At 54.4% G+C, this 19,957-nt stretch overlaps 2 protein-coding genes across 3 annotated transcripts; one reads left to right on the top strand and one right to left on the bottom strand.

Moving 5' to 3' along the window:
- Positions 1-477: 477 nt before the first annotated feature.
- Positions 478-2,682, bottom strand: APOC3 (apolipoprotein C3). Its single transcript, XM_012773691.2, has 4 exons — positions 2,567-2,682; positions 1,963-2,030; positions 1,699-1,822; positions 478-775 (listed from the first exon to the last, which is right to left on the bottom strand). The coding sequence occupies exons 2-4, from the start codon at positions 2,015-2,017 to the stop codon at positions 661-663; spliced, it is 294 nt and encodes a 97-aa protein (XP_012629145.1). The 5' UTR covers positions 2,018-2,030; positions 2,567-2,682; the 3' UTR covers positions 478-660.
- A 3,046-nt stretch (positions 2,683-5,728) lies between these two features.
- APOA4 (apolipoprotein A4) lies at positions 5,729-10,713 on the top strand. Of its 2 annotated transcripts, XM_012773689.3 has the most exons (4): positions 5,729-5,827; positions 8,097-8,260; positions 8,625-8,751; positions 9,575-10,713. In XM_012773689.3, exons 2-4 carry the CDS (start codon positions 8,212-8,214, stop codon positions 10,551-10,553), a joined length of 1,155 nt encoding a protein of 384 aa, XP_012629143.1. In that variant the 5' UTR covers positions 5,729-5,827; positions 8,097-8,211; the 3' UTR covers positions 10,554-10,713. The 2 variants fall into 2 exon arrangements, with proteins under 2 accessions (XP_012629143.1, XP_012629142.1); XM_012773688.3 differs by lacking the exon at positions 5,729-5,827 and having other exon boundaries at positions 7,822-8,260.
- The last annotated feature ends 9,244 nt before the right edge of the window (positions 10,714-19,957 follow it).

The following is a 19,957-nucleotide window of genomic DNA, read 5'->3' as shown; positions in this document are numbered from 1 at the left end:
CCCACTTTACAGATGAGCAACTGAGGCTGATATACAGTGGTGGAGCCCACACTAGCACCTAGTTGCATCTTATGCCAACTGCTACCCCGCCCGGCCTCCTTCTCTCAAGTGTGCTTAGGAGGGCCAGGTGGCCTGGGTTGTGGAATGAGCTCTGCAGTTTTGTTGAGCACACACAATCTCAACTCTGATGATGACATAAAAGTGCCGGGCATAGTGCACCCACTCAAGTCACATTGGACAGCACATGACAGTGTATCAAAGTATTGTCAAACTTACTACCCCACGTGATAGTCCACACGAACCTGCCAAGGCAGGCGAGGCACGCAGGGTTATTCCCACCTTAACAGATGAAGAAACTTGGGCCAGAGACCACCCAGCTACTAAGAATGGGGCAGGGCACAGGGCCCCAGGCTTGCCCAAGCTGGCGTCAGCCCAGTCCCAGGCCCAAACACAGATGGCACACGTGGCACGTCCCACTCACAGCAGCTTCTCGCCCAGCTTTATTGGGAGGACAGCATGCCTGGAGGTGGCCAGGCCTGGGGCAGGGTCAGGGGGAGGGCACTGAGAATACTGTCCCTCTCAAGCAACCTGCGAGGCCAGCCTTGGAGCTGGCAAAATGGACGGGCAGGTGGGCTCAGGGTGCCAAGGTCTCAGAAGGTCTCAAGGGGCCGGAGTTGGTCCCGCGTCAGGGTTGGCATCCCAGAATCCAGAGAACTTGTCCTTCATGGTGCTCCAGTAGTCTTTCAGGGAGCTAAGGCCATCGGTCATCCAGCCCCTGGGGGTTGAATCAGTAAGAGGAAGCGACAGAGGTGGGAGTGAGAGCTCTTCTGTAGGCAGTGGCCACGATGGGGTCCCCACAGGCTCTCCCATGGGCGGCTCTCCCACCACCCTCTCAACCTCACCCAGCAAGACACCCAGGACCTCAGGCAGGAGTCACCTACAGCTGCCATCCCAGGCAGAAGAAATGCCGAGGGCGGCACAGGTCGGGTCAGACCTTTGTGCCCCCCGCAGGCCTGAGGCACAAAGCGACTGAGTAGGGAGATCATTTCATTCTATGCAAATAGCTCCCCCTGGAGTTGTGCGCCCTGGTGGCTCTGCATGGGGTGGGGCAGAGGGAGGCGGTCTCTCATTTGGAAAGTCATTGGAGGATTGGTTGGCTGCGTGATCTGGGGAAAGTCACCTAACCTCTCTGAGCCTCAATTTTCCGTCTGCGAATTGGGAAAAGAATACCCACTGCACGGTCAGTTCTGAGGACTAAGCGTATGTGAACGTCTGTGCTGCATCAACGCCGACCCACGCCAGCGAGTGGAGGTGGGGACGGGAGTGCGGGAGAGGAGAGGACTAGGAGGCAGGCGGCGTGGCAGAGGAAGGACAGATTTCTGCTCACACTGGCCCCAGGTCTTGGAACAAGGCAGAAACACACTCCCACAGCCGGGGGGTTAAATGGGCTCAGGTGGGGCGTCCCATTGCAAACTTCCGGCTCGCCTACCAGAAACGGAAGTGGCGGTGAGGGCGAAGGTGGCCGCTGCCGGCTGCACTGCGGGAGAAGGCCCTGCGAGGGCACCTGCGGCCCAGAGCCATGGCCCTGGGTAGGCTGGGAGCGCCACAGTCCCATCACCAGGGCTCTTGCCAGGGCAGGGGCTGGTGGGGACTGAGGTAGCTGGCACAGAGGACACGGAAGAGGGCTGGTGGGCGTACCTGGCCTGTTGGGCCACTTGGGACTCCTGCACGCTGGTCAGCGCGTCCTGGGCAGTCTTGGTGGCCCGCTGCATGTAGCCCTGCATGACGCCCAGCAAGGAGGGTTCCTCGGCCCCCTCAGCTCCTGCGGAGAGAGCAGGGCTGAGCAGGGGTGGATCGGTCTGTGGGGCGAGCCCTCGGCTCCTGCCCGGCCACCCAGGGGGGCTGGGGTTCCCCAGACCACTTCCCACCCTGTCCCTGCCCCAGTCCCCACGAAGTGCTTACGGGCAGAGGCCAGGAGCGCCAGGAGGGCGGCAACGAGGAGCACCCGGGGCTGCATGGCACCTGTGTTCCTGCGTGGAAGTGTCCTGTGAGGGGCAGCCCAGGTCCCCGCCTCCGACCCCTCCCCGGGGAAGGGGGTGCTGCTTAAGCTGGAACCTGAGCTGGGTCCATGGCCCTCAGAGAGGGGACTGTGGGGGTGGGGCAGGCCCTGAGGGAGGGGGCAGAATGGAGTGGAAAACCCACCAGACTAGGAGTTAAGGCACCGGGGGCCTGCCAGGTTTCTGCCACTGACATGCTGTGTGACTTTGGGCAGATCTCTGCCCTTCCCCAGGCCTCAGTTTTCCTATGTGGGGGAGGACCGGGCTTCTTCCAGCCCCAAGTGCACAGAGTGGGGACAGCCGCAGACTGGGAGCCGGTGCCAGTCCCTGCCTCTATGCAGCTCTGGGCAAGTGACTTCCCCTCCTGGGCCTCCATTTCCCTCAGTCAAGGGTGAGGAATGTTCATCGGCCCGAGGCTCCGAGGTTCTGGCAACCTCTGCAGGCCTGGGGGCTCAGCCGCCTCTGCCTCTGCATCCTCCTCCCTCCTCATCCCTCCCCAGGGGCATTACCTGGAGCAGCTGCTGCTGGGGATGAACTGAGCAGACAGGCAAGAGGGCTCTGACCTGTTTTATATTGTCCCCAGGGCAGCGGGCACTGAGAGCCCAGCGAACAGGACAAAGGTCACCTGCTGACCAGTGGAGACCAAGGCCTGCGGCAGGGTGGCCAGACGCAGCCCGCGGCAGGGAGGGTTGGGAAATCCCTGAGAGGCTGTGCCCACACTGCTCTGCTGCCACCCCCGCAGCTCCGGGGGCTCAGGAACGGGGGTGGGGTGGGCCTGGGGGAGCCCCAGGAGACCAGCAGTCCTTCCCAGCAGACCAGCTCCCCGGGAGAGACTGGTGACGGGGGGGGGGGGGGGGGGGGGGCCTCAGGGCCTCAGGCCCATCCCAGCCCCTCTCACCTGAGTGTCCAGGCCCCGCCCTCTGCCACCCCCAGTCCTGGAACCGGCCTGGAGGGAGGTGAGAGCTTCCTCAGACTTGAGGACAAGTCTGTGGGTGGGGTGGGGGTGTCCAGAGCGAAGACACAGGGCAGCGAGCAGGGCTGCGAGGGCAGGTGACACGGTGGCGCTTGCATAGCCTCCTAGCACCTCCCTCTCTGGGCTTCTGTCCAGGAGGGCAGGGGTTGGTGGGAGAAGGGCAAAGGCAGCTCTGAGCCCAAGGCCTTTGGCCCCCTCCCCTGCTCCTCACCTTGCCCTCTGGACCCGCTGATAACATGCCCTGGGCCAGGAGCCGGGCTCATGACCGGGCCCTCCCCGGCCCCGGCTGTGGGCCTCAGCCGCCCCAGGAGCGCTGCGGGCAGCTGCTGCCCAGGGCAGGCTTGACCCTCCCCGCTGGGCCCACGGTGGGAGCCGCACCCTGGAGAGCAGGATCGGGGGTCTCTGTCTTCTAGATCTAAGTCGAGAAGGCTTAAGTTTAAATGACGCCTTTAGCACTTATTCATCTGGCCTATGGCCAGAGACCTCACATCTCAGAGCCTCAGTTTGCTGACCACAAAATGGGGATAGAATATCGATTTCCCAGAGTTGTGGTGAAAAGTAAATGAGATATGTACAAAGCAGCTGGTCCACGGAGTGGGCTTGATAAATCTCTCTCCCTTCCTCCCAAACACTGTGCCCTTCCCCGTGGCACAGTCTGAAGGCAGAAGCAGCCTCTAATATAAAAACCGGGCTTTGGAAAGCAGTCGCCCTTTCAGGAAGAAGTAACTAACTCCATGGTGTGAAATCAGAGGCCTGGGAAAGGGCCTGGCTCTCCCCGCAGAATTCTTTATCCATGGCGAGACTTGAAATTCCTCTATTAGAGAGTCATTCCTTTGACTTAAGGCTTTGTTTTCTGTTAAAAATGCAAATAGAATCATGTGGAGTAGACATTATTAACTCCATTTTATAGGTAGGAAACCTAAGGCTCAAAGGGCAGAGACCTACCCAAGGGTACAGCCCGTCATTGGTGGGGCTGGGAGCCAGAATTCAGGTGCCCAAACACACCCAGGCACGTACTACACAGTCTAGAGAGATGAGACCCTTAGAGACTTATCAGTCACTCACAACTCAGCAAATCCATGTGGGGTCTCTTTCTAAGAGCAGACTTTGTGATGGGATAGAAGGTGACTGAGAGGTCACTGCAGGATTTGGGCATAGGGGAAAGTAGCAGGCCAACTGTGCCCACTTCCCTCCTCTCTTCTGGCCTGTTCCTTAGCCCCAGGGGTGATGGCACAGTGGGGATCCTGATTCCAGGCTAGGGTGGGCGACAGGGTCCTTGGACCCAGGCACGCTACAATGGGCTGGCTGGGCCCCGTGGCTCCCATTCCTCCAACTCGCTTTCCATCTGTGTGGAGGGTGTAGAGGAGCCTGTCCTCCCTCCTCCCTGGCATGGGCAGAGCCCCAGCATCGTGGGGCTGAGCTGGATGCAGCACGCCTCCATAGGGCCTGCGGCCTTGTCTCTTTCAAAGGACTTGCCACCCCTGAGTGCCTGTGTCCCTCCCGGCAGTCCAGCCTGGGCCTCGGCGGGGACCCTCTCTGTGGCCATTCTGAGCTTCCCCTCCCTCCTAGCACAGGAGCTGCTCTTGGCTACAGACCCAGCTCCGGGAAGCAGCCAGTGGCAGGTGGGAGGAAGAGGGGCTTGACCGGCTGGGGCCAAAACTGCTCCTCTGGGGTTGGGCCAACTCTCTCTGCTTCTGCTTGTGTCCAGGTGAGGTTTAGTAGACGAGCCTGGTGATCTGTGCCCCTGCCACCAGGCTGGGCTGGGCAGCCCTGATTCAGCCCTGCCGGCCAGAGGCCCTTGTTCCTCACGCCTCTGTGTGCTGGAAGTTCCTTCTAGTATCTCACCCAGATCCTTCCTATGGCAATAGCAGCTGTTCACCTTCAGTTCTGCCCTGGGAGGAGGGCCGGTGTGAAGCACACATGGGGCACATGTCCGTGTGACCTGCCTGTCCCTCGCTGGTCTGAGCTATCCACTCCTGACTCTGACCTCTGGACTGACCCCTGGCTTGATCCCTGCGTGGATGGCGAGGCGGGTGGCTGTAGGTGACGCTGGACTGTCAGCCTCATCGCCTCACCAGCCATCAGGCCTGTCTGTTGTACAGACAAGGAGACTGAGGCTCAGAGAGGGATGTGACTCGCCCAAGATCACACAGGTCCTTTGTACCCACCAATGGGGACATCCCCTGACTCACAGGACCAGGCCTGGCAGGGCATCTGCTCTTCCCATTAGCAGCCTGTACCCTCAAAGACTGGGCGCAGGGCTCTCGTTCTCTCCCCGCTCCCCTACGCAAGTCCATCTACAGGTCGGTATAAAACATACCCACAGACTCTGGGAATTAAATGTATTAGTTGGTGACATCACATCCCCAGCACGCTGAGGGCAGTGCGCGTCCCACAGGTGTGGGCGTACACTGGGCTGTGCCGATCAGTAGCCACAGACGGTTCAGCTACCTGCACACTTCCGTGACTCTGCACACATCCTGGTGGATGTTCTTGGACGTGCTCAAATGGCACAGGCACAAATGGGTACACCTGGGCGGGCAGGCGAGACAGAAGCACCTCTAGACGTGTCACATGCTGGTGGCCCCTGTTGCTCAGACTGCAAGTCCAGGAGGTCAAACTGCAGCTGAAGTGTCCTTCATGACTCATCCCCTCCTCAGCCCTGGCCGGGGGGAAGGGATGGGAGCACCCAGCACTGACCTTTGCTCCCACCGTAGGCTGGACTGGGCCTGGCTCAGGAGCAGAACGGGGACCGATGGCTCAGTGTTACGGGGCATGAGCCTTTCAAGGCTAAAAGGTGGGTAACATTTACACATGCCAGACACCACGGCAAGTGTCACACAGATCACCTCGCCGAGTCCTCGGCCTAGGAGGCAACCAAGGCTCCAAGGGGTTACGAGGCTTGCCCAAGGCCACACAGACAGTGCGTGGCGGAGCCTGGACGCAAAGCCGGATCCAGAGTCTGAGGTTCCCAACCGCTGAGAGATGGCACAGGCTGCTCCAGGAAGGAGCGAGCTCCGGGACACAGGAGACAGCATGGGCAGGTGGGGACCCAGCCTCAGAAGTCCATTTGGCTGTCTTCAACCCCATTAGACATCAAGTCACTTCTGGAAACAGAAAAAATGAGCACAGGGCAGAGCAGAGTTAGCACCATTGTGGTCTCCTCTGATGGCTGTCATTTTCACAGCACCCATGTGTCAGGTACCGCACTCACGGACAGGCACTGATGGGGAACATGATGCATGTCACCTCATAGTCATCGGGAGTGGTGTGGTCCAGCAGAGGGGCCCAAGCTGACCATGGCGTGTCATCTTCTCAGGGGATGTCTTTCTGTGACTGTGCATGCAACCTCAGTTGGAGATACCATTAAAAGTCTAGTAGAAGGTCTCATGGGCACCACCACTGTCACCCTCCATCCCCAGTGGGATGGCCGCTGAAAACCTCAGGCCCCACGGTCCTGCCCAAGCTGGCTGGTCCTGCCTGGGGTGGGTGCAGCTGAGGGGCGGGATGGGCAAGAATCAGACCTCAGGCCGCCCCCTCCATCACCCTGCCTCTGACCCACCTAGCAGCCCTTAGAGAGCTGTGTTCCACCCTGCCCCTCCCACTCTACTGCAGTCTGCTTGGGTCCAGATCAGGAAAACATTATTATTAATAATAATAAGGCCGGGTGTGGTGGCTCACGCCTGTAATCCTAGCACTCTGGGAGGCCAAGGCGGGCGGATTGCTCGAGGTCAGGAGTTCAAAACCAGCCTGAGCAAGAGCGAGACCCCCGTCTCTACTATAAATAAAAAGAAATTAATTGGCCAACTAATATATAGAGAAAAAAAAATTAGCCGGGCATGGTGGCGCATGCCTGTAGTCCCAGCTACTCAGGAGGCTGAGGCAGGAGGATCGCTTGAGCCCAGGAGTTTGAGGTTGCTGTGAGCTAGGCTGACGCCATGGCATTCACTCTAGCCTGGGCAACAAAGCGAGACTCTGTCTCAAAAGAAAAAGAATAATAATAATAACAGCAGCAACCCTTCTTAAGTATCGCCTCTGTGCCAGGCACCACGCAGGCAGCCCCCCCGTATCTGAGGGTTCTGCACCTGCAGATTCAACCAACTGGGGACAGAAAACATTTAGGAAAAACTATTGTGTCTGTATTGAACATGTACAGACTTTTTTCTTGTCATTATTCCCTAAACAATATATTAATAGCAACACAACTACTTATATAAGATTTCTAGCATATGAGGTGGTATAAGGAATCCAGAGGGACAGTAGAGTCTATGGGAGCATGCGAGTAGGTTACACGCACACAACATCGTTTTATCTAGGATGCTGGAGCACCCATGGACGTTGAGACCCGCGACAGGTTGTGGACACCAAGGGCCAACTGCGCTGCCTCTTTCACAAGCAATGTCTTATTGAATGTATTGCACAACCCCACTGTTTAGAGGAAAGACTGATGTTTGGGGCTTTGAATAACTAGACCAAGGCAGCACAGCTTGGCAGTGTTGGGACATGAGCACATTTGCAGTTAACCCCTTCAACGCAGGGCCCTGCCCACTCCCCCCACCTGAAAAGGCCCTCAAGCACCCCTCCTCCTGGGTGTCCCTTGCCAGGAGACCTAGGTCTTAGCCTGCAACCCCATCTACAGCCGTGGCTGGTCCCCATCAAGTGTCTGGTGCTCTGAGATGGAGTCAGGGTTGATGGAGACGTGGGCATGCCAGTGTTCTCCACGGGGCCAGACAGAGGAGACGTGGACTTTGTCCCCCTCCAAGCCTGGCACAGACCCAGAGCTGCCAGCAGGGCCCTGGGCATCAGGCCTGGGCTCCTTAGGCTGTGCTCTTCCCCCAGCTCTTGGCTCCCCCGCCCCCTCCACACTGGGTGGGGCACAAACCGAGAACAGCCGCTTCTGACCACCGCGTAAGCCCCAGTCTGCTGTCAGCTTCCACGTAGTCTTAAGGTCACTAAAGTCCAAGAGGCCTCCTGGGAATGTGTCACCTTCCAGCGTGGAGTCACACTGGGAAGGGAGGCCGGGAGGGCAGTCAGGTAGGAGTTTAAATGCCCGGCCTTGACTGCAGCCAGTCCACACAGCAGCACAAGTGAGCTGCCTGAGGACCTCTTCTCCGGCTCCCGCTGATTCCAAGAAGGATCCAGTGTGCCACGAGACTCCTCCAGCCCAGCAAGGAGCCCAGGATGTTCCTGAAGGCTGTGGTCCTGACCCTGGCCCTGGTGGCTGTCACCAGTGAGTAGAAGCTATCTTTGCATGGGGCTCTCAGGCTGATGCACTGAGTGGGGCAGGACAGAGAGACTGGGACCTGGAACGAGGTAAAGGGGACAGTTTTGAATGCCTGTTGGCTCCAGCTGGACGTGGGGGGCTTCCCAGCTGCCAACTGGCTCATGAGAGAGCTGGCCCATTCCCAACGGTAGGCCCACTGGCATTGGTGGTACGCCAGTTTCACATGTCCCTCTGGCTTCTGACCGCCTAAGCCCAGATAGGGAAACTGGTGGGTTGGGCTCCTCCAACATCCAGTCTGCAGCTCAGAGCTGGAGCAGAGGGGACAGGAAGGAGATGAGTCCTCATGAATTATTCTCTGTCACCTGTCCAGGTGCCCGGGCTGAGGTCAATGCTGACCAGGTGGCCACTGTGGTATGGGACTACTTCAGCCAGCTGAGCAACAATGCCAAGGAGGCCGTGGAACATCTCCAGAAGTCTGAACTCACCCAGCAGCTCAAGTAAGAGGCGGCACAGCCGGTGGTGGCCGTGGTGCAGGGTGTTCTTAAAGGCCATGCAATGCATTGGCAAGGGTTAGGCTTAGAGGCAGGAGACTCAAGCTTAGGGTACCCACTGCCCTGCCACTAGCTCACTAGGTGACCCTGAGGTCACTGGACCTAGGTAGGGTCCACATACATAAACAGGGAGGTTGGACTGAATAACCCCCAAGGTGTCTTCCCGCTTTAACATTCTAGAGTTTGACTATGGCCACATCCTGTTGTTGAAGGTCATGGAAGAAACAGAGGGAAGGAAATGTCATGGAAGCTGGGTTCTAATACATTCTGGAAGGACAGGCCCCAGTGAAATCAAGGAAAGGGAGGTGGGGATGTTTGGGAACAGGCACAGGCAAGGAAATGGGCACCTTGTGCCACTAGAGGACCATGGCAGAGGCTGAGAACACAACCCACTATTATTACACAGTGTGATCCTCTGTCACAGCACACCTGAGCTGGGAAGAACCTCAAAGTCCAACCCTGTCCTTTACAGACAAGGAGGGAAAGAAAGCAAACTGCCCGAGGTCACATGATGGGGACATACTGAGACAATCCTGGAGGGAGATCCGAGACACAAGTCCAATGTAATAACTCAGTCTTCTACATCCATTCGCTCAAATCGTGATCCCCCTTAGGGAGGGCCACAAGGGGAAAAGGAGGTGAACTCGGTACCTCTGAACACTCACCTGTTCCAGGCAGGTGTGGATTAGGTAAGGGGTATACAGGCAGACAAGGTCCTGCCAAGCAAATGCCAATCGTAATGGAGGCCTCCTTGTGCCCTTCCCCGCAGTGCCCTCTTCCAGGACAAACTCGAGGACGTGAACACGTACGCGGGTGACCTGCAGAAGAAGCTGGTGCCCTTCGCCACGGAGCTGCATGAACGCCTGACCAAGGACTCGGAGAAGCTGAAGGAGGAGATCCGGAAGGAGCTGGAGGAGCTGCGGGCCCGGCTGCTGCCGCACGCGCAGGAGGTGAGCCAGAAGATCGTGGACAACGCGCGCGAGCTGCACCAGCGCCTGGGGCCGCACGCGGACGAGCTGCGCACCCGGGTCAGCGCGCAGGCGGAGCAGCTGCGGCGCCAGCTGACGCCCTACGCGCAGCGCATGGAGAGGGTGGTGCGCGAGAACGCCGACAACCTGAAGGCCTCGCTGACGCCCTACGCCGACGAATTCAGGGCCAAGATCGACCAGAACGTGGAGGAGCTCAAGGGGCACCTCACACCCTACGCCGACGAGATCAAGGTCAAGATCGACCAGAACATGGAGGAGCTGCGCCGCAGCCTGGCTCCCTACGCGCAGGACGTCCAGGAGAAGCTCAACCACCAGCTCGAGGGCCTAGCCTTCCAGATGAAGAAGAACGTGGAGGAGCTCAAAGCCAAGATCTCTGCCAATGCCGAGGAGCTGCGGCAGAGGCTGGCGCCCATGGCCGAGGACGTGCACAGCAAGCTGAAGGGCAACACCGAGGGCCTGCAGAAGTCGCTGGCAGAGCTGAGCGGCCACCTGGACCGGCAGGTGGAGGAGTTCCGTCGCAACGTGGAGCCCTACGGGGACACCTTCAACAAAGCTTTGGTGCGGCAGATGGAGGAACTCAGGCAGAAGCTGGGCCCCTTCGCGGGGGACGCGGAAAGCCACTTGAGCTTCCTGGAGAAAGACCTGAGGGACAAGGTCAACTCCTTCTTCAGCACCTTCAAGGAGAGAGCGAGCCAGGACAAGACCCTCGCCCTCCCCGAGCAGGAGCAGGCGCAGGTGCCCGTCCCTTTAGAGAGCTGAGCTGCCCCTGGTGCACTCGTCCCACCGCCGTGGATACCTGCCCTATCCTGCCCCCTGTCTGTCTGTCTGTCCCAAAGCAGGCCTGGTATGACTTAGAGGACACATGTCCAGTGGGAGGTGACACCACCTCTCGATACTCAATAAAGCTGCTGAGAAACTAGCCCTGGCTGATCACATGTGACTCCTCCATGTGGCTGGGCCTGACGTGGGGAGGGGACCACTGCCTAGTAGCTGCCTGGCTGGACACACTTTAGGGGACACCAAGTGCTGGGTGGATCAGCCTGCAGGAAGGGTAAGGGCAGGGTGTGCTGGAGAGAAGTGTGTGTGGAATACTCTAAGGGCAGATGGGAAAAGATGCCACACATTATTTCAAGACCAAACGTGCAACCCAGGTATATTCATTTAGCCAATAGCTGTTTGCTGAACACCCGCAGTGTGCCAGCCACTGTTCTAGGCACTGGACAGCCAGCAAATAGCTATCGTGGAGCCATGTGCCTAACACTGCCTCGCGTGGAGGGGGTGCCTGGAGATGAGCAGGCCGTGGCCCCTGCCTTGGAAAGCTCACAGCACAGTGGGGGAGATTGTTTCTTCCTCCATGTGATCTTCTGGGCCTTGACCTTGACTTTTTAATGTAAAGTTTAGCTTAACCTGCCCCATCCCAGCCCCATTATAACAGTTATTAGTGCTTATTTCAGAAATTTCTTGACTGCTACCTCCGTGGTCTTCAGGGTTGAGGAATGAGTCTGGGGAGGAAGGGTGGAGCAGGTGCCGGAGCCTGCAGGGCCCTGGCACGCTCTGCCCAGGAGCCTCCTGCCCAGTGGCCTGCCCGCCTGGGGCCCAGTTTGCAGTAACTGGGGTTGGAGGCAGAGTTTGGGGGACTGAATGGTTGCATCAGCACATCCAGCTGTGGGCAGCTGCAGCCTTTGAAGCAGGCTCTCCCCTCAGTCCTGGGGACACAGACTCCCCCAAGGAGGGAGCCTCAGAGAAGAGCCAGTTCAAGCCTTTGTCCCAAGACTTTGTCCCAGACTCCTAACTCTGACTCCATGTCTTTGAGTCCAGCTTGTCACCTCTTTCCTTCCCAGATGGGGTGCAGGCCCTTCAGGACTTTCCTGGAAGAGGCTCAGAACACTCTGGGGCAGGGGTGGGGGGGGGAGGCAGGCTCTGGGAGGGTGTTCTGGGGCCTCCTCCCTCCTTCCCAGGGTGCTGTCGGGATGGCGGTCTCCAGGCCTGGGCCCTGGTGCTGGCCTGGGCACCTGCCTGCTGGAGGCGATGTATGCTTGGGAATCAGGCAAGCCTGGGTTTGAATCCTGGCTTTTCGGCTGACTTCTGGATGATTTGGGGGAGATAATTGAACTTCTTTTGGAAGCTAGGGATAATGATAATCCTCAGCTCAGAGAGTTGTTCTGAGGGCTTGAAGGGACAACATGTGTCAAGTTGAACACGATATTGGGCACAGAGTGACGCGTAATTACGTGCTGCCACTGCTGCTGCTGTAGCACAATAGATGCCCAATAATGTGATCTCCTCATCCCCCAACTCCAGGCCACACAGCCTGGAGGCCACCAGAGCTGGCCAAGGGCAGACCCCCAGTCTCCTGGGCCCCAGCTGCTCTAGCTCCCATGCTCCAGGACAATAAGGCTGCTGCAGCCACCCCTACACCTGGCCCACTAGAAGCGCAGGAACCTACCAGTGAAAATACCTTAACAAACCCACTGGGCTGCTCGAGGCTTACTGCTTGGCTTTAGGAAAGTGCAAACAGCAATGAAGCACTAAAAGGAAGCGGAACAGAGGGCAGGCAGGTTTCTGAGTGGGTCTGGAAGCTTCTGAGGTGCTCTCAGAGTTTACCCACAGACAACCTGGTTGAGTGCTACTTCCAAAACCCCTGGGGACCTCAGTGTCTCCCAGAGCTTGGTTCTTAGTGTGAATCCTGGATGGGATGCCTAGATCTCTCCCACTGCCCCCACAGCCATCCTACAGGTCTCCGAGTGTCCTGCCACAGTCCTAGCCCATCGGGACAGGGAATACCTCCTCGCTCCTACACCAAGATTTCTCATCTGGTCTTCAATCTCCTGGGTCATTGACCTGGCAGATGTCTCTGTTGCTTTCGGCTGCTGCAATGAATTGAATGTTTGTGTCCCCCAAAATTCATATATTGCAATCCTAACCCCTAAGGTGATTGTGTTAGGGTGTAAGGGCTTTGGGAAGTGATTAGATCATGAGGGCTCTGCCCTCATGATTGGGATTAGTGCCCTTATAAAGGAGACACCAGATAAGTGAAGAGATACTGTGTTTCTCCCAAAATAAGACAGGATCTTATACTTATTTTTCCTCAAGAAGACACCCAAGGGCTTATTTTCAGGGGATGTGTTATTTTTTTAAGTACAGTACAACAATCTACATTTATTCAAATATAATTAAGTCGTCTTCTTCTGGGACATCATCATAACTCTCCAAATCCCGAATTCCATCCTGAATTTCTTGCAACTCTATTTCCTTTAGAACCATTGGCCCCAATCTCTCATGTTGAGCAATAGAGCTCTCATGGGGCAGATAAAAAGGGCTGCTCGTCTTCTTTACCGCTCCACGATGAAATGCATGGGTTTTGCAGATACACTGCGTAGCCACACCCATCACTAGGTCCTAGGTCTTATTTTCGGGGTAGGTCTTCTATTGCACAAATGCTTAGAAATCCTGCTAGGGCTTATTTTATGGGTAGGTCTTATTTTCAGGGAAACACAGTAGCTAGAAGGCATCATCTATGAACCAGAGTGCGAGCGTTCACCAGGCACTGAATTTGCTGATGCCTTGATCTTGGACTTTCCAGGCTCCAGGACTGTGAGAAATAAATATCTATTGTTTATAAGCTATCCAACCTATGGTATTTTGTTATAGCAGCCCAAACAGACTAAGACAGCTGCCCAGCCTCTGAACCTCCCTTGATTTGTTCAGGTAATGTCTCGCTGATGAGTTTGGGTGGGAGTCAGAGGCTGCCTCCATTACCACCACTAAAAACGCCAGTGCTTGCCTTCCAGCCTCCTTTGCCTTGAGCGGTGACATGGGGCCTGTGCTCAGGAAATCAGATGTTATTGCCCTAGACTGGTGTAAAGAAACAGTGACAGCAGACAACCCTTTCTGGGATGGGCAGGAGCAGTGTGGCAGCAGCAGGCAGTTTGCAGCCAGCCTAGAGCCTCAGCATGGCGGCCAGGCCTGGCAGTGGCCACTGAGCAAGTTGAGCTGTCCCTGTCCTGGCTCAGTGGTGGCAGCACAGCTGTCCCCACCAGTCTAGTTCTGTGCCATGAGTGTGGCCCATGTGTCCCCCTCAGCTCCCCTTGTTCTTGTCTCTTTTTTCCAAACCAAGTACTCCATCTTTCCTAGAAATTTCCTTGAAATTTCTGGAAATATTTCAATATATTCATCTTCTGCTTACATCTTCCAGAGCAGGCTTCTGTGCTAGCAAGTAAGAACCTGGATGGACACGCGCCCCTTCCCTCTGGGGGAGGTTTCTCTCACTTTGGCCTTGCAAGCCACATCCTAATCTCTGGCCTGTTCCAGTTGGTCCTGGTGCATGGTCTGAGGTACACCTATTAGTCCTCATTAGGGTTGGCTCCATCTTCCCTTTTTGTTTATGCTAAGTGATTGTGTGGCCTTAATCTCCTGTGACCAGTCAACCTAATGGTCCTCTCTAGCAGCTCAGATGATTGGACGACCGAGGAGATGAGGAAATGACCCCACTGCTCCTGGCTTGGGCACCCAGCTCTATCCGTCCCCCTCAGAGACTCTCTGACAGCTGGTCTCTGACCTCCCATGAGGTCCTCAGTTCAAGAAAATGCTCCGATTTAGGCCGGGCACGGTGGCTCATGCCTGTAATCCTAGCACTCTGGGAGGCCGAGGCAAGAGGATCACTCAAGGTCAGGAGTTGGAAACCAGCCTGAGCCAGAGCGAGACTGCGTCTGTACTATAAATAGAAAGAAATTAATTGGACAAAAAATATATATAGAAAAAATTAGCCGGGCATGGTGGCTACATGCCTGTAGTCCCAGCTACTCGGGAGGCTGAGGCAGGAGGATCGCTTAAGCCCAGGAGTTTGAGGTTGCTGTAAGCTAGGCTGACGCCACGGCACTCACTCTAGCCAGGGCAACAAAGCGAGACTCTGTCTCAAAAAACAAAAACAAAAACAAAAACACACACAATAAACATTCCCCAGAGCTACTCCAGCATGCAGTCCTTACGACTAGCCTGGACTGAAGCGCTTGACACCCACAGGAGAGCTGTGCTGGGAGTCCCCAGGGCCAGGGAAGGGTGTTTTCTGGGCTCCAGCCCAGCTCACACCAGCATTTCCCAACAGTCCCCCAGAGCCAGCACAATTTCAGGCTGGAATCTTCCCCTCTTACGTCTGACTCCCAGGTGACTTGGACATAAAGGGCTCCTCTTCCAAGTCCTAGGTGACTTGGAGACCCGTTCCTCTGTGGGTCTGGATTCGTGCCCCTGAAGGAGTGTTGGCTGACACCATGTGATGCTAGCCACACCCCTATGCCCATCCCCCAAGCTTGCAGGCCAGAAGTCCTCTGAGAGCAGCACAGGGTCACTACCCCTGAGGTCTCTGGTGTACCCAGTGGCCCTGATTAGGGCTCCTGAGGGATTGTCCTGGCGAGCTCAGAAGCAGCTCCTGCATGGGACGCTGTGTCCTCCTGCCATTATCATAGCACACCCTGTTCTCCTGGGGGGAGAACACAGGCAGTGGCATGCTCTGGGGAGAGAAACAACAAGCTTGGGGTTATCAGAGCACTTCTGTGTCTCCGTGTCTGAGAACGTTCGGGGTGGGGCCGTGGCTATCTTGCTGTTTGATGACAAGCAGTGACAATGAAGGGGCACAGTAGAGATCCCAGAATTATCCATGTTAGAGGAGGGAGGGTTTGAGCTGCTCATTCTGAGATGGGGGATTATCAATATGGGAATGAAAGATTTAGAATCTAGGCCGGGTGTGGTGGCTCACGCCTGTAATCCTAGCTCTCTGGGAGGCTGAGGCGGGCGGATTGCTCGAGGTCAGGAGTTCGAAACCAGCCTGAGCAAGAGCAAGACCCCGTCTCTACTATAAATGGAAAGAAATTAATTGGCCAACTAAAAATATATACAAAAAATTAGCCGGGCATGGTGGCGCATGCCTGTAGTCCCAGCTACTCGGGAGGCTGAGGCAGGAGGCTCGCTTGAGCCCAGGAGTTTGAGGTTGCTGTGAGCTAGGCTGACGCCACGGCACTCACTCTAGCCTGGGCAACAAAGTGAGACTCTGTCTCAAAAAAAAAAAAAAAAAAAAAAAAGATTTAGGATCTAGAACCATAAGATCACAGGACATTAGGGTTGAAGGGAACCACCTTGTCTCTCAGTCTAATTCCTTTGACATCAACTCAACAAATGGTCATAAATCTAGACTAACAGCTCTTGAGCTCAGACACTCCATCTGTTGGTCATTGTGTTTACACCAGCCTCCAAGATGGTCCCAGTGATCCTCGTATGTAGTAGACATACCGTTGTGTGGTCTCTCTCTTACTAAGGAGGGCTGACCTGTGTGATCCATAGGTTACTGTGGAAGTCATGGTGGATGACTCCTAAGGCTAGGTCATAAAGGGCAGTGTGGCTCCTACCTTGCTTTCTCTTGTCTTCTGGGGGAAGACAGTCGCCATGTTGTGAGGGCACGCAAGCAGGCCTGTGCAGAGGTCCATGCAGGGAGGAACTGAAGCCCCTCCTCAACAGCCAGCACCAACTAGCAGGCCATGTAAAGTGACCCACCTTGGAAACAGATCCTCTAGCCCCAGTCAAGCCTTCAGATGACTGTAGCCCCAGGCAATGTCCTGCTTACACCCATGTGACAGACCCTGAACTGGTAACACACAGCCAAGCTACCGACTCGCAGAAACTGTGAGAGATCATAAATGTGTACTGTTGTTCTAAGACACTAAGTTTTGGGGTGATCGTTATGCAGCAATAGCTAACTGATAATACACAGAGCCTACAATAGGGCCTGTCACATGGTCTCAATCATTGAGTGAATGAGCCCTGCGTAATATTGAACACTTCCACTGACACCCAACTTAACATTTCCCCAAACAATTCATTCTGTCTTTGGACAGGTCTGTCAAAAGATTATTAAACCTGGCCTTTCTCAATATGGTTTTCTCATTTCGGTCTTATTTTTACTGCTGTGTTCAAAAATGATTAAAATTAGGCCGGGCATGGTGGCTCATGCCTATAATCCTAGCACTCTGGGAGGCCGAGGGGGGAGGATTGCTCCAGGTCAGGAGTTCAAAACCAGCCTGAGCAAGAGTGAGACCCCTGTCTCTACTAAAAATAGAAATAAATTAATTGGCCAACTAAAAATATATAGAAAAAATTAGCCAGGCATGGTGGTGCATGCCTGTAGTCCCAGCTACTCAGGAGGCTGAGGCAGAAGGATTGCTTGAGCCCAGGAGTTTGAGGTTGCTGTGAGCTAGGCTGATGCCATGGCACTGTAGCCCGGGGCAACAGAGTTAGACTGTGTAAAAAAAAAAAAAAAAGATTACAATTAAACTGGAATCTTTTTCAACATTGCTGCTTATACTTTGGTCTTCCTTTTACTCCTCTTTTGAACCACAAGATAAATTATTCCTCTCCACACACATTCTGTGCACAGGCAATCTACCCAGAGACTCTTTCATGGAACACCAAACCTTATGGAGAAAATTGAGCCAGAGACGTGCCACCCTTCACAGCTACCTTGGGAGGAAGAATCTTGGTTAGTTTCTGAGAGGGCAGAGGTCTTGTCTGTCTCATTTATTCTTATATAGTCAATGCCTAGCACGATGACTAGAATTTAGTAGGTGCTTAAAAAATACATACTGAATAAATAAGTGAATTTAACAAATCTTTTCCTCCTGAGTTGTATGTTACATATATGTTCATCTTTACCAGATGATGCTGAACCGTTTTTCAAGGTGATTGCACCACTTTTTCTTTATATTTTCCAATCATAGGAAATTCCTGGGCAGGTCTTCTAATTTTCTTATTTTTTCTCTCACTTCTTCGATCTCTGCCTGCTTTCCTTTCTGGAATATTTTTTTACTCTTTACATATATTTTAAATTTCTGCTATCTTTTTTTTTAATTTGCAAGACTTTTATTATTATTATTCTGTGAATATTCTTTTTAGTATCCTGTTCTTGTTTAACAAACGTAACATATTCTTTTAATTCTCTGATGATATTAATAACATTTTTAAATGTTCTTCGTTCTGTGTATTCTCAGTTTTCTCTCAGTTCCTTTTTAAATGTTTGTTTGTATGTTTTAGTCTCTTTCGTGGTCGGATCTTTCCTTGAACAACTGGTGATCTTTGGTTGTCTGCTTAAATTTAAGAGTGGGGATTGTAAGGGTAATTTGAAGCTCCAACTACATGGGTAGCCTTGTTGACTGTGAAGTTCACTGGAGGGTGATCGACCAGAATGTTTGGCTGGGGAACCCCCAAGTCTTACCTATTGAGCTGGCCATGTTCCCCTGAGAAGTTTCTCCCATTTTCCTGCCTGGTGGATAAAGGCCTGGATACCAGTGTTCTTGGGGCCACGTAGAAGAAGCAGGATGGGGACTTGGCATTCAGAGGGCATACTTGGATTTAATCTTTCTGTTTCTAGTTCAGGACACCAGGGTCTTGCTCTGTTGCTCAGGCCAGTCTCCAACTCCTGGCCTCCTTACCTCGACCTCCCAAAGTGCTGGGATTACAGGTGTGAGCCACCATGCCCAGCCCCTCAGTGACTTTTTAATACAATTCAAAGGGCCCTCTATATGAAATCCCATAGAAATATTTATTTTGCAACTCAATGCTTAGAAAAGTTTATTTTCCCTGTGAATCGGGTGTGCTCCCTTCTTTCTGAATATGACAATCATGTAACTGACTGAATTTCCCTCTCTGTGGGTTTCCAAGAAACCCAAAGCCAATGTGAAGGTCAACTCTTGCAACTTTATCATCTCTTATGACTTGTATGATTGTGCTCTTCATCAGGGCATGGTTTTCTGCTGTTTTTATTTTCCCTGCTCCTGAGATCCTCTTCTCATTAGTTCCATTTTCATTTCCAGCGGCCTCAAGCCTTTGGTGATGAAGGGGGGTATATATAAACAAAAGCTAAGCAAATAAATAATAAAAATCTTTATCTTTGTTGGCACACCATCACCGTGTTGACTCAGAACGTGCTCGGTACATTTCGTGGCACTAGAGTCTATGTCACTGGTCCCCCACCCCACCCCGCTGTTGCGCCACCAGAGGGTGTTTCTGACACAAACATCTAGCTATGGGGCATTTCTCAGACACGATGGATTATGGTCTGTGGAGAGTAAACAGGTCACAGTGGCCACCTGAGGACACAAGGACCTGGTGTACTGGCTATGGCTGGAGCTGGCCCTGCCGATGCAGGGGCAGGAGAGGAGGGAGAGTGAGGGGCATGTTTACGTGCAGGATGGGACAATGAGGGAGAGGTGGACTTCACTCGGTCACACAGGGGATGACTTGGCAGCCGTACCTGGGCTTGGCTGTCCTTTCCCTGGCTGGCCCTGAGCTACTGCTCCTTGTACCCAGGTCAGCTGACACATGGACCTGGCTTGCCTGTATTTCAACAGCTTTCTTTCTCTCAAGTCATTACCCCCCTGATGATGGGAACGCATGGGATCTGGCTTTCTGGTGAGCACAGTGGAGTCCCTGGCTTCTCCCAGTGAGACGTGTAGAGGCTCTTTGTTGTGGCTCTGGTCTTCCTCAGCTCCCTAGCAGGAGACAGTGCACTGAGCATGGAATTTGGAGTCAGATAGACTCGGGATTGGCCCAGGGCAAGGCCTTGGGCGAGACACCGAATCTCTCTGAGCCTCAGTTTCTCTGTCAATAAAAAGAGGATAACAATACCTTAGTATAAACCTGAGCATTACAGATAGTAAAAGTAAAAACCAGGCACGTGGTAGGTGCTCTAGATGATTGTCATTTCAAAGTCTTTTCAAACCCTACCAGGACACTTTATGGAAGGCAGAGAGACCGTGGGTGTGCCAGGCTGCCTTCCCCAGCCGCTTCCCACCATCACGCTCGAGCCATGCTGAACCCTCAGCATTTTCCCAACGTGCTAGATTAAGGGTTGCATCTTCTTTTTCTCCAGGACGTGGTAGGGTGTCCGGCACACACTACGTGGTCCCAGCCCTCCAGGTCCCAACCACGCGGTCTTCCTGCCAGCTGCTGCCGCCTTCACCACGGCGTGGATACGTCTGGTGCATCATTAGCCTCTCTTCTGGGCCCACTGTGCTTCGTGTCTCTGTCATTCCTGGTCATGGCCCCAGATACAAAGCTCTCTGGCACAGTGACACCCCCCTCCTGTCCTGCATCGTTCTTTGCTTCGTGTCCCTGTCCAG

The sequence above is a fragment of the Microcebus murinus genome, chromosome 4 (assembly GCF_040939455.1).
Source record: "Microcebus murinus isolate Inina chromosome 4, M.murinus_Inina_mat1.0, whole genome shotgun sequence".
Classification (NCBI taxonomy): domain Eukaryota; kingdom Metazoa; phylum Chordata; class Mammalia; order Primates; family Cheirogaleidae; genus Microcebus; species Microcebus murinus.
The sequence above is the reverse complement of the archived record's forward strand: the minus strand, read 5'-3'. Positions and strand labels throughout refer to the sequence as shown.

Excerpts from the sequence above, each read along its gene's own strand:
- APOA4 (XM_012773689.3), top strand. The coding sequence starts at position 8,212 with ATGTTCCTGAAGGCTGTGGTCCTGACCCTGGCCCTGGTGGCTGTCACC. Across the intron at positions 8,261-8,624 it reads GGCCCTGGTGGCTGTCACCA|GTGCCCGGGCTGAGGTCAAT; the intron begins GTGAGTAGAAGC and ends TCACCTGTCCAG. Across the intron at positions 8,752-9,574 it reads GAACTCACCCAGCAGCTCAA|TGCCCTCTTCCAGGACAAAC; the intron begins GTAAGAGGCGGC and ends CCTTCCCCGCAG.
- APOC3 (XM_012773691.2), bottom strand. The coding sequence starts at position 2,017 with ATGCAGCCCCGGGTGCTCCTCGTTGCCGCCCTCCTGGCGCTCCTGGCC. Across the intron at positions 1,823-1,962 it reads GGCGCTCCTGGCCTCTGCCC|GAGCTGAGGGGGCCGAGGAA; the intron begins GTAAGCACTTCG and ends CTCTCTCCGCAG. Across the intron at positions 776-1,698 it reads CAAGTGGCCCAACAGGCCAG|GGGCTGGATGACCGATGGCC; the intron begins GTACGCCCACCA and ends TTCAACCCCCAG.